At 43.0% G+C, this 13,164-nt stretch overlaps 1 protein-coding gene across 1 annotated transcript in view; it reads left to right on the top strand.

Moving 5' to 3' along the window:
- The first annotated feature begins 2,209 nt into the window (after positions 1 to 2,209).
- Positions 2,210 to 13,164, top strand: part of cachd1 (cache domain containing 1) — a 126,936-nt gene continuing 115,981 nt past the window's right edge. Inside the window, exon 1 of the mRNA XM_079267453.1 lies at positions 2,210 to 2,691. Within this exon, the coding sequence (XP_079123579.1) occupies positions 2,443 to 2,691 (249 nt within the window). The 5' untranslated portion in view covers positions 2,210 to 2,442. The remainder of the gene's footprint in view (positions 2,692 to 13,164) is intronic.

The following is a 13,164-nucleotide window of genomic DNA, read 5'->3' as shown; positions in this document are numbered from 1 at the left end:
CTAACCAACCAACTAACACCCTTGTGTTTGTAAGTGTCTAAAAGACGGCCATGCAAACATCTGATGGCGGCTGCAGCCAAGGACGCAGACAGACGACCCATTCAGGAGCCCAGCAAAGTCTTTTCCTGCTCTAGTCCACTGCATCAACCACACCTGTATTTCACTGGCAGAGCCATCCATATGAATTGAATGTTGAGGGGACAATTGTAATAAAAAAAGTGACATGAATAAAAATATCAGTAAAAGAAAGTAGTGATGAGTAGTTCATCCTGAAAAAGGACCAGTTAGCCATGATATTAACATCAAAATTGTCCACATCATCTACACTTATAGGTTGGTACATTCAGTAAAATGACTCACTCCACTGCTATATTTATGTCACAATGGGATGTTGTTCCACCACATACTAAAAATATGTCTGCATTTGACTGACGATATTTCAGGGGAACGATCACAGTGGGCAGACGGCTATCCTCACTGTGATCAAGGCCGTGACTAAACATGTTTGACTGACTGACTAAAACAAAGAAATTATGTATTTATAACATGTCGACTCACCGGCAAGTGACGCTTCATGAAGACATAAACACAGTTGATGCAAAAAAGGCTTGCGGCTTTACTGGTGCTACAGCTTCTTGTCGGGCCTCAAGCCAAACCTTACTCTGTAAACCTTTGTGTAACGCAGGTGAGTGGTTCTAGCGCTTCACAGCTACAGCAGTGGTAATCATTTGTAAGGTTTCTTTAAAAGCCTTCCATGTGGATTTTATACGAGTTTATGGGTTGGAAAATGGAAAGACTCAACTGTCAATTCGAGTGTAAATGAGATAAAGCAACCAATACAACGCCAACTGAGGTGTCGTTACACAGAAGGTATGTTTTCATCCCATTGCGTCTGTCCGTCTAAACGGGCTGTCTCTAAAAGCTAGAGATGGCAAGGAACAACTTGCTATGTATATATATATATATATATATATTTTTAAATGGTAAACAAATAGCCATGAAATTGATATTTTGTGGATGCAACATTGTTAACAAGACAATCTCCCAAAAGAGGTCAGCTGTGGGATGGGTTGGAGTGCTGTTCAACGTCATTGCCTCACATCATCTGCCTTGACCACAAAATTCTTGAACAAAAAATGTGTTTTGCAGTCTGACATCAAAATGGGAATTGCCCAAATACACGGGCCTCTGGTCTTCCTCAAAGCGGCCCAGTCAAAGAGAAATTTGACGCTGCAACAAAAACAAGAAGTGGATTCTTGCGGGAGTGGAGTCTCTGCTGGTTGCTTCAGTGTTGCTTTCACTCATGTTCAAATGCTGTAGTTGTCTAAAAGCAGAGGATCTCTCTTTGTGCCTGTTTGGCGTTTTACCTCAAGTGCACCATTGTGTCTTTTCATGGTCTGTGTTATCTGCAACTGTGTTTAAAGACATGATCCCACATACTAACAGTGTTTCATGCAGAAAAGATCTAAAATTACCCTGTAGCCTCGTCACAACTAAAGAATATGTCGGCAATTTTATATATATATATATATATATATATATATATATATATATATATATATATATATATATATATATATATATATATATATATATATATAACTCTACTGCAAGATAAATAACAAAGAAACCTTATACCAGTTACTAGAATTGATATAATAGTTTTTTTTTAGCAACCTACAGGAAGAAACGTACACTTGGAAGGCTTTTTATTGGCCAATTGCAGCAGTTTTGACCCACCTCTGCTGAGGTTTGACCCTTTTCCCCCATTCAGGGCTTTTTTGTAGAAGTTGTTCCTTACTCGACACTATCTTATCTCCGGATAGTAAAATGTACTTGACTTTTAAGCCAGGAATTAAATAGTAAATAATCAATAATTTGTCTCCTGCATTTTATTGCTGGCAGTGGGAAGGCTTTGTTGTTGTGTGGTCAAATTTTTTTTTATTTTTTTTTGAAGGTTTATGTCGGCCTATTTGGAGGATCATTCGACGCCGGACGTTTTTATCTCTTTTTTTTTTTCCAGCAGCAGCTGAAGGCACCACGAAGCCCTGATCCATTGATCCGCAGATCCAGGCGCCGCTAGGACTCTTGTGTTTCCACGCCTCCCACTTTCACCCCCATTGTGGTGAATCTCCGGCTCTCACACACACTTTGCCAGACTTCCAGGAGTTGGAGCGACTGACCGGAGACGGAACACCGACGACGATAAAAAAAAAGAAGGAAACTCGTTTCTTCTTTCACGCATGGAGCTACTTTCTTCTCTTGAGGGATTTCGAGGAGCTGCAATGGTTCCCGTTGCTGGGGCTTTCGGAGACTCGCACCGGAGAGAACGGGCACACGTCCTCTACGCTGCAAAGTTGTGAAAGTAGTTTCCCTTGAAGTTTTTCTTCCGCCACCAGGTTCAGACTCCGCGTTTCTCCAGTCTGTAGACTCGCAGCCATCATGGCGAGGCGGACGGGGGAGAAACCTCTGGGTTTGTCCCCGAATACGCGCGCTGCTCTCTGGGATAAACACCTTCGGTTTCACGGGGGATTGTTGGCTTTTTCTTGGAGCTTCGCTTTAATCTGCTCGGCTCTTTCTTGTGGATATTGCGGAGCCGAGACGGAGTTTTCCATCCTGGAGGAAGCGCAAGTTTTGGCCGATCAGATGAAGAAGCTGTCCTCTCAGGAGCTGGGAGTCTTAACTATGCAGGTAAACGTGGAGGACGAATGTGTGTTTTAATCGCGCTTGTGTCTGCGTAACGCTACAACGATGAGGTATTTCTGTGTCCCTTCGTGTTGAAGCCAAACCGGCACACACACGCAACACAAAAAATAAATCGCATAATAATTGCAGAGGGGAAACTTTGTTGACTGAAATGTTGCGGCATTACGAAACGATACGCTCTTTAGTCGCAGCGCAACAACAGGCGCTTTGAAGATGGGACGCGTTTATCTGGGACACAAACACGCTGGAGGTTTGTTTGATGCTTTTTTGGTGACTGTGCTTCACTTTTATCATTCCACAACTTGCTTACAAATACGATATATAAATTGACATCGATCACATTTGCTGTGTGTGTGTGTTTGCACTTGTCTGCTGAAAAGGTGCATACACTGCCATAAAGCAACATTGTGTTGTGGATTGGCCCTCATCCAACAACGTCGTCCCTATAAAGACGCACACATGCCAAGGTTTGACATTTTCCACTATTTTCTGGCATGTCACAGACCAAACGATCAACCAAGAAATGTCTCAGCAGATTCATCGCTCATGAAAACAATTGTCTGCTGCAGCCCTGATTTTATTTATAGACGTGTGATCACAACCAAAAAACACCATTTCACCATGTCCGTGCGTGCAGACCTGCGTTGAGTCACCAAATGGCAGGAGGTGTAGGGTGCAGTGCCCGTTGGCTGCAGGGTGTGAGGGAGGGGGGGGGGGGGGGGGTGTTTAGCACTTCAGAGGCGGAGGAGCTCACAGGCCCTGAACACAGAGCCCCCCCCCCCCCCCAAATGGTGTTTCATCTCCTCTGCTTCCACACTGAGCTTCCTTCATCCCGGCTCTGGGAGTCTGCTTTGAGGGCTTCCTGTGATCCGCCTTTGTCGCCGCTCATCCTTCTCCAAGCTCCAGTTGGTTTCTTGCTCCTGTTTTCTCTGCTGTCTGTCCCTACTGCTCTGTATTGTTCTTGTTTTCTGCTCCTGCTGGTGCTCACAGTCAAATGAAGCAGCCCTCAGTCTTTATTTCTCATGGTTCTATCAGCTGCGAATATGTAATTCATGCAAAAATAGCTTTCTCTCTCTATTTCTTATTTAAGACATTTCTGCATCACCCCCTGTTATCGTGAGAAAAAAAAGCTTTGAGACAGCCATGTTGTTGTACAAGCTGTAAAAATCCGAGTTGGCACGAAGCGAACGCGATTTTGATCCAAGCGGTGCCTTTCATGGATTTGTCGGGTCAGTTTTCCTCAAATGTAAGAGATGTGCGTCCAGTAAAAACAGTCCACATCTGCCCGGCAAAACAGCTGCAGGAATCTGCTGGCCATGCTCTGTGTGTGTGTGTGTGTGTGGGGACACCTGCTCAGATGTGGCCTTGCTGGCTGCCTGCAGGTGTGTCCATTGAACTGGATTCCAATTCATCTTTCTGTCTCTTTGGCATTTTTGCCTTTTTTTTTCCCGGTGCAGTGATTCAGCACCATTGACTTTTTAATACAAATTCTGAATTCTGGAGTTGCCAGCTGTAAATCATTATCTCTTCAAAGCATTGGCTGTGTGTGTGTGTGTGTGTGTTTCCTTTCTTGGCACAAAGACGCCAACATGCTAAAGTTCACGCTGTACTATTTCGGAGAAGATCTGAAGGTTTTGCCATGAAGCGAGCGTGCCGGCTTCTCGGCTTAAAACGTAATTCTACCTCTCTCCGCTCCACCCCTCATTCTCTGGCGGATGTGTAATTTGAGGCATCTGAGTCGGTGCATCTGAGTCACTGGGTCAACCTTGTTTCAATCTGTCATTGAGTTATTCAATTACCACGGGACACAAGGGTGTTGATGCTCTTTTTTTAAGGTGATAGGTCAATATTTCACAGGATGTTTTATTTAAGTTTATTTTCATGGTGTTCTGCTGTAATCGAGTTACTTTTGTTGTTATGAATTCCGGTGATTTCTATCTGATTATTGCAACTACAAAGTGTAAAGTATGCTGCAGGGCTGCAACTTCCTGCTCTTCTTGTCAATGATTAATCTATCTGTAATATATTGTTGATTATGTTATTAGTTTACACAGTATAAGTATTTGAGACTTATTTCCTTTTTCCCAGACATTTGTTGATGAGCTGTCTTGATTAGTGTGGCCTCTAGTACCGTTTTAGTGTTTTGCATTACATTTCCATCACTTCCCCATCATTTCCATATGTCTTTATCATTGTATTTCACGCGCTATTTATCAGAGATGCAGCGATACTGACATCGGGTATTGACCCGTCACTGACTCAATTAGGTGGATTGGGTGTCGTGGTCAATAAGCCGATCTGCTGTTGAATACCGTTGTTGTCATAGAAGAATGATCCCAGTCTCCTCCACACCGGGAGGTTATTAATTTAACCCTGCTATCGGAGCGCTACTCGATATCGGCCGATACCCAAAGTCCAGATATCGCTATAAAGGACAAACAAAGAAGCTGGAACTGTGCATTCCTATTATTTCTTTAAAACACCGGTTATACGGCTTGTGTCAAGTTGTTTCTAATGCGCACACATTTGTTTTCTATCCTTTGATTTGTTGCAGCCTGGCTTTGTCTTTTATTGTATACATCAGGTAGTTCAGAATATTCTTCCACATTAGCAATTGATTTCATATATCTGAATGATTTCTGCCACACAACTTGTTCATTGTGAGATTAGATCATATTCTCTGATATATGTTGAGCATTTCATGGCATTTTTTTTTGGGGGGGGGGGCTCTAGCCTTGAAGCTTGACGGTTTTTACGCAGCAATTTGGACTTGTATCTAAATATTCAATTTCATTTCCATGTTCTTAAAATGCGGGCCCGATGCTACTCGCCTGCTGGAGCCAGGACCACGGTACACGTTTCCAGCTACAGCAACACGTGCTTGATCACTGTTGAAAACGAACCGACGTGCCGTTCATAGATTGTTGCTCGTGCTGAAGCCAAAAAGAGATCACTCATCGCTGTGTGAAAAGTCCAGCTCCCTTGCTCCTACCGAGAGGGTATTTACGCCCTGTCGGCTGATTATTTACAAAGGAAATTTCACTGTTAGTTTTAAGGGCCTTAATCCTCAGAAGTGTGGTTTGTTATTGAGGCTGGCTCATCCAGCATCCCCGGCCCCCTAATTGAATATTGATAGTAATTTAAGGGGGTTTGTGCAGGAAAAGAGAAAATTGGGGCAGCTCTGGCACTCTCATTAAGCTGCGATTTTCTAGGTTGGGTTTGGTCCAAAGGCAACAACAGTCTTGGATGTTTGACTAGACTAGATTTTTGATTGGGCCTATTTTACCATATCTAAATGTCTCCCACCTGCCTTTATTTTAATCCTATTTCTCTACTTGTCTGCCGCTAGACTGTGTATGTTCCCTTTGGCTCACTTTATAATGAATCACTTGCGTAGACTGGGGGGAGGAGGAGGGTTAGAGGATATACAGCAGGGCATCAGAATTCCTGCAAGGTTCTCTGCAGTACAGCTTCAAAGCCTTCTCACTTCTTACTGCATTGCCTGCATGGCTGTATCCTCAAAAAGTCAAGGTTACCACAAGCCTCACGAGCCCTCTGCTACATGGTGGAATATTACTTATCATCTCTTTCATTCTCTCTTTTCTCTTTAAGTGAAGTGCTCTACTTTCAGTCTGACTATTGCACGGTGTGTAGATGTTGACCTCATGTACGTACGTTTCAATAGAAAGTTATACTATATATTATTATATGAAAGAAGAGCACATGTAAAACATTCACTTTCACTTAACACTCGATTGAACACTTGGGTTTCAGATATATCTCTCAGCACATTTCTGCACTTGTCTTGTTGAGGATATAATGGGGCTCATTTTGTTGCCCACACCTCAAGGCACAGAGGTTACATAACATAGCCAACTACTCCCTGTCCGTTAGTCCAATGTTGCAAACAGGCGGCAACTTCCTCTTCTGACAAGTGAAGCCAATGCGGAAGTTTCTTCAACCTGCTTTCTGTCTACTGGCCAGCAGGGGGCGACTCCTCCGGTGCAACAAGAAGTCCGATTGTATGGAAGTCTATGAGAAACTAACCTACTGCTCACTTGATTTAAATATTGTAAACACGAGTTTATGGTCTCAATCGAGAGTTTACTTTATTCTTCAACACAACATGATGTCCATTTAGTTAATTATGATCCCTTTTAGAGTAAAATTGACCATAAAGCAGAGTATGCATTTGGGCGGGCTTACTGTGATTGACAGGTCGCTGCCGCTAGCAGAGACGTATACGGCGTCACTGCGTCAATCCTCCGCATTCCAAAAAACGGTTACTTCCGTTCATTGGTTGGAAAAAGCCAAGATGGCGACGGCCGTAATCAAAGATTTTGATTACGTTCTCTCTTTATTGTTTTCTGCTAGCGTACGGTTTGTTTTTAGAGCCCCTTTGCTGAAAAATGTCTAAAAACAATGACGCTGCAGTGTTCGGGTGCATTCAAGAACAGTGGAATGTGAGGGTGGAAAGCCTAAAAGTCTCCTTAAGCATGTACAGGAGGGTTTCTATAGATCTAATAACCTTCTGTTCATATTTTCACATCAAAGACGAGCATGGTGAGAGTAGTGGTTTCTTCTTTAACCTTCACCTCATGTTGTCTCACCACATTAGAGATCTGTCAGCTTTTCAAAGTTGTAGGGATATGTTCCTGCTTCTGTTTCTCCCACCTCCTTGCTCTTGTGTGAAATGTGTAGCTTTGCATTTGTCAGCCTCGCGACGGCACAACTCCTCCTTTTTTAGTCCAACCATGAATCATGAAGTGCCTCAGCGGTTTATGAGCCATTCGAGGCTGTGCTGAACTATCTGCATCTCTTGTCTTTTTCCATTTGAACTGCTGCTTTTTCCAAACTATTATTGCAGGGAGCATTTTTTTAATTTTTATTTGATTCTTGGTTGCTGCTGAGACATGAATACTTCAAACTTTTTATTTGTATCCAAGCTGAATTGAAAAGGAACATGGTGACTGTTGTGATAACCTGCAGGGTACACACAATCTCATTTCCAAGCAAAACTTTTCTGTAATTCAAAAGTGAAATCGTTCAATTGAAATTAAGAATTGTGTTTCTTGAGTCCGTTTTTCGTGGAGAAACTGACCTCTCTGTCAACAGCTGCAAAGTCCCGTGGCGACATCTGCAATGTTTTAAAACTTGGAATGGCTTTTGACATCGGTCTTCAAAATTCTTGGCCTGTCCAAAACCGGGGAAACATTCCAGTTCTGCCGACTGTTACCTTTTTATCATCCCGTCACAATGCAGGGGAGAACGAAGCAAAGGGCCACGTTTTCATTAAATGTGGAGCTGTTGTATGTTTTGGCCTGAGTCCAGGCACTGAAAGGCTCAGGCGCCCCTCGTATCAAACTGTCTCTAACCTCCAACTGAACACACATCAGACACGGTGAAGTCCCCAGACTTGTTTGACAAAGCTGGGAATTAAATGCTGCTCTCACATGGGAACCTTGTCACATCTGGATATATATTCTATATTGTTCTGCAAGGATGACGTGCTGTTGTAGGCCAACCCAGCTGACGTAAGCATCGCACTGGTTCACTTGATTTTTTTTTATTTATTCGATTTTTGTAAAATGAAAAAAAGCTCTGTTGCAAACTCAAGTTTATGATACTAACATGTTTTGTCCCGCAATATCATTTTCACAAATGAACACCACTTTGATGACTCTTTAAGCATGAATGCAATCAGCAGAAATAAAATGCCAACGTTAGGCTATAACTCCACCTCGGTCACATGAGCATGAGCAACTGCCTTTTTTAAGATGTAAAAAATTCACAAGAGGAGTATCTACTGACGTATTTTATACCGTAGAACAAAATGTTAAAATCTCGTTGGCTAGTGTTGTGAAGCCTCAGGTACTGGAAGTGCATAGCTGTATGGGATAACCTGAATTTTTCAATTTGCATAAAGATGACAGTCTTGTATGTGGTGACTGTGTTTTATTATTCACGCTCCTGCAAATCACGCTCTTGCAAATCACGTCCTAAAAAAATCTGACGTTTCAGGTGACCTTTGCTAAGCCCCTCCCTAAGATGGCAACGGCCCAATCCCATGTAAGCGACAGTAATCGAGCGCAGGAGGCCTTTCAGCGGCGTGTATGGAACCTGCAAGTCCCACAGCAGATATCCCTTAAAGTAACCATTTCTGAAGTCAATTTCAGAATTGTTGTTCCAGAAATCTGCTATTATTTCCGTTGGGATATCTCACACTGATATCGTTAAACAAGCTGTATGACGTGCCAAATCAAGGGGGGAGGGGCTTAGTGAAAGGTGGATTCTGCATTTTGTTCTTTGTCTTTTAGCCCAGCACTACTTATCTTATTTGTTAAGATTTAATTCTGAGCGAAACAACAACCAAACATTTGCTTTAGGGCATTCAAATTTTGTTCTGTTAAAAATAGTGAGAAATGGGAGCCACGTCACAGATACAGAACAGTCATGTATCGTTTAGTGTCATCTTTATTTAAATATACCTGCAGCCCACTTCCATATCTAACGTGACTGTGCTAGAAGGCTGCTGGAAGACATGAGGAGAAAAACATCTTCATGTGTTGTTTTTTTCCCTTCAGAGCTTTTAAAAACATGGCTCCCATTCATTTCAATCTCGTTTTTTTGCCTGTGTAAGTGCAGCCTTGTGCACTGTCTCTTGTTGGCTCCCACTGGACTGCGGTCGGGGGTATAAAACGATGTTCTTCGCCTTCTGCACCAGCTGTTGTGGTTTAAATCGGTCTGTACTGTCGAGGCCAGATCATCCAACTGACCGCTTTTTGATCCGTTTCCCACATTTCTCCGTTGAAGAAGGCCTCTCTCTGGCCTTGACTGAAATTGGTTTTGCAGTGATTTAAAAAAACCTTTCCTAACTTGCATCTTGTGTTGACGTGCTCTACAATGCTGAGTCTAGACTGAACATTTCCTTGGTTGCTATTTAAGTGCAATGTAGTTCAACATTTTTTGCCAGCTGCAAACATCCTGTCGTTATCAGTTTTGCCCGAGTAAATTGCAGGTATACAATAATATGCATGTCTGTGTGTTGAATAAAACAAATGTCTTTGGGCGTTGGAAAGTTGGCGAGACAAAATACATTTTTATATGTCACCTTAGGCTCTGAGGAATTTTGATGGGCATATTTTCTTAATTATTTCAACATATAAAGTAAAGCTGAGGTATGCCATCAACATTTAATTTGGGCCAGTGCACACTGCTACTTCATTGGTCGAGGCAATTTGCATACTTTTCTATGAAGTATGTTATTGTAGTGATTTTATGCGTTTATTGGCCAGGACTCCTTCTGAAAACAGATTTTATATCTCAATGGGACTATCCTGGTTAAATATAAGTTTAAAGAAAATAAGTAAAGAGCTGTCTTTACCGTCAATCTAGTCATAGCACAAGCAACTTAAGGATGAAATTTCAAGTAAAACAAAGCTGAATCTTGATAAAATAGATGAAAACGTGTAATAGTTTGTTACACAGTCATGCATCATAAATGGTCCTTGAATCCTGACCAGTTTACTCGATAAGTCTTGTCTGCTTGCTCCCTCTCCATTTTCTTCTGTCGACGTGCAACTAATGGTTGTTACTGATTAATCCGAGGTCACAGTTGTCTGTTTAAGTTCCAAAAAACATGCTGTCGCACATCCCAATAAAACCCAAAGGATCAAATCCTCAACACCAATATTTGGCGTTTCAATGTATTTATAACTGTTTATCAAAACTGTTATAAATACATTTTCTGTCCGCCGATTAATCAACCGATCCTTTCAGCTCTAGCTTTCTACGTACTGAAATGAGTCCTGTGCACCAACCCTCCAGGTTGTCAGTGAAAGTAGGTAACTCTGTCCTTGGCTTGTTAAGGAGAACTAATTAACTGGCTGTCTAATCGGCTCATTCTCACATTTTTAATGATTTCCCCCCCCCTCTCCCTATTGCCACTCACCATTAATCTCCCATTCACCATCACCCCTTCAGCATTGTCTTTAGACACACACACACACACACACACACACACACACACACACACACACACACACACACACACACAGATAACAAATGCTCTCAAAGAGAGAGTGAAAAGGATCTTTATTGGTGATCCAGGCTGTGTGTGTGTGTGTGTGTGTGTGTGTGTGTGTGTGTGTGTGTGTGTGTGTTGTTTTTTTTCCCAGATTCCTGCCAGTGTTACTTAAGTTAGCTCCAACAGGGCTGACCTGGCAGTGTGAGCCAAGGGACCCAAGGCCACCCCTTAGCAAGTCAGTCCCTTCACACGCCACAATGGGCAACACTCAAAATGAACTCTCCCTGAAAGAAGGGAAAAGGAAAGGGGCGGCGGCTTGTGGTGAAGGCCGAGGGGGCAGTGCGCAGAATACCAGACTGGAAGGGCAAGCATAGTAGAGAGACCAGTCCCCCCCAGACAACATTCATTTGTAAGGCCCCCGGCCCCTCACAGTGCACACACACTCCTGCAGAAGAGGCTTTGCATTCTCAATGAGGAGAAAGTTGGAGCTCCTGCTGTGGAGAAGCAGATCAGACTGCTTTTCATGCCTCTTTTTTCTACTTTTTCTCTGTGTTTATGCTCCTCTCTCAGGGCTCTGTGTAGCATACATAAACTGGCGGTAAACCCAAACTTCACAGTTGTTGAGAAGCGTTGCTCCCAAAAAAATTGTCTCACATTTCTATGCCTGCTTGCAGTATTTTTGTATTTGGATAGGTGCGTTTCCAGGGGTGAAGATCTGACTGTGAATATGTATCGGTATGCTTTGGGGTTCTTGTTCTTGAGGCAGAAGGCAGTTAAGGGGAGAAATAGCAGGTCTCTGATATTGTGATGTCATATATAGACACACAAAACACACACTGTTACAGCAGTTTGCATCGTTGTCTCTGATTGTGAGGAATTGCATGCCGCCTCTCAGACTCTGGGGTCACAAGGTTGTGGAGGTCAGCTCAGTTAGTGCGACTGCTCCTCACGGCCTTTCATTAACACAATGACGACAGCCGGTTAAAGGTGCAGACAGCAATGATTAACACAGCATATCTAGCCACTGTTTATGCCTGGTCAATGGATGCGGAGATTCCCAGTTTTATGAAGTTTGGTGCTTCAAATCCAAGGCAGAGGGAGCTTTAAACTACGGAAGCTTGAACACAGATGTAGAGTTGGTGCATTTGTTAGATATGTCTGCAAATGTCTCCCATAAGAACACCGCCGTACATTTGAGCTTTCCGGCATCGTTTTAGAGATAATCATCAATACTAACACGCCTGAAAACGCATATCACATGACCATTCACGTACACTGGGCATGCACATGCAAGCTCTGTGGTTCACATCCCTTCACACTGAAATAACCTTGTGATATAATCTTATCGGAAGGTAGATCAATGAACCATCGTCATCCTTTCTTTCGGATTTCCCTTGTGTCTTGAGGTCTCAGCAGTCAGAAAAAAAAGAGAAACTAGGAACTGTAGTGCAGACTGCATTTTGTCAGTCTTCTCATCTTCTCTGCTCCCCATCCCTGTGTCTCGGTGTAATTGCGTCTGCCGGTGATGGTGTGTGAGACTGTCCTGTGCCTTGTGTCTGCTGCTGGTTCGCAGCCTTTGAGGATTATGTCAGGAAGTGAGCTGCATGGGCTAATGCGTTGGACTTTGGACATTCTGCCTCTGTCTCTCTGTGAGACGAGGCTCAGTTCGGAAGATGAAAAGAGATGCGGTGCTTTTTAAAAATTTTCTTTTTTCATTCTCTCAGATGAAATGGCAAGAGGGAAAATGTGATGCAGCTCGCTAATTGGGAGGCAGAGAGGAGTGTCGGTGGTGTTGGGTGGGAGACGAGAAATGGGTGGATTGCTTCAGACACTTTTAGTGTTCCAAACACATGTAAACACCTTAAGTCACACTCTTACGCCGTCTCTATCTCTAACGATACGCACACATTTCTCACATAAACACAGACGCTGCATGTATGGAGCCGCTGCAGCTGTGTTTAGCTATCAGTGTCTCTGAGCTCAGTAACTCTTCTGCTGTATGAGTTGCTTATTTGATCTGGACTGACTCGCAAGTCATGCAAGGCGAGCATTAGGAGAGGCTTCGGCGTTTCACACATGTTCTCCTGCTGGCATGTCAATATCACTCCGGGTCACCTAAAGACCACAGTTCATATTTCCTGGCAATGTTGAAGGAAGTGTGTGCATTCAATCTGACTTTGACAATTATTGCAATGCAGAGTTCAGGCAGTGGCCATTGCCCATTGTCCTGAACTATAATAGGCTACCTGCCCAGGACCTTAGTTTGGATTGTGTTGTTATTTTGTGGATTTTACAGGATTCACAGCGTTCATATAGCCGCAAACAACTATGGCCACCCAGTCAAAAACTATAACACTGCACCAACTTCATGTGTGTAAGCATGGCGGCTCTTCACTCAAAGACTACAGATAAAGTTCGTAGTTGAGCTAATT

This window comes from Melanostigma gelatinosum (assembly GCF_949748355.1).
Source record: "Melanostigma gelatinosum genome assembly, chromosome: 4".
Classification (NCBI taxonomy): Eukaryota; Metazoa; Chordata; class Actinopteri; order Perciformes; family Zoarcidae; genus Melanostigma; species Melanostigma gelatinosum.
The sequence above is the reverse complement of the archived record's forward strand: the minus strand, read 5'-3'. Positions and strand labels throughout refer to the sequence as shown.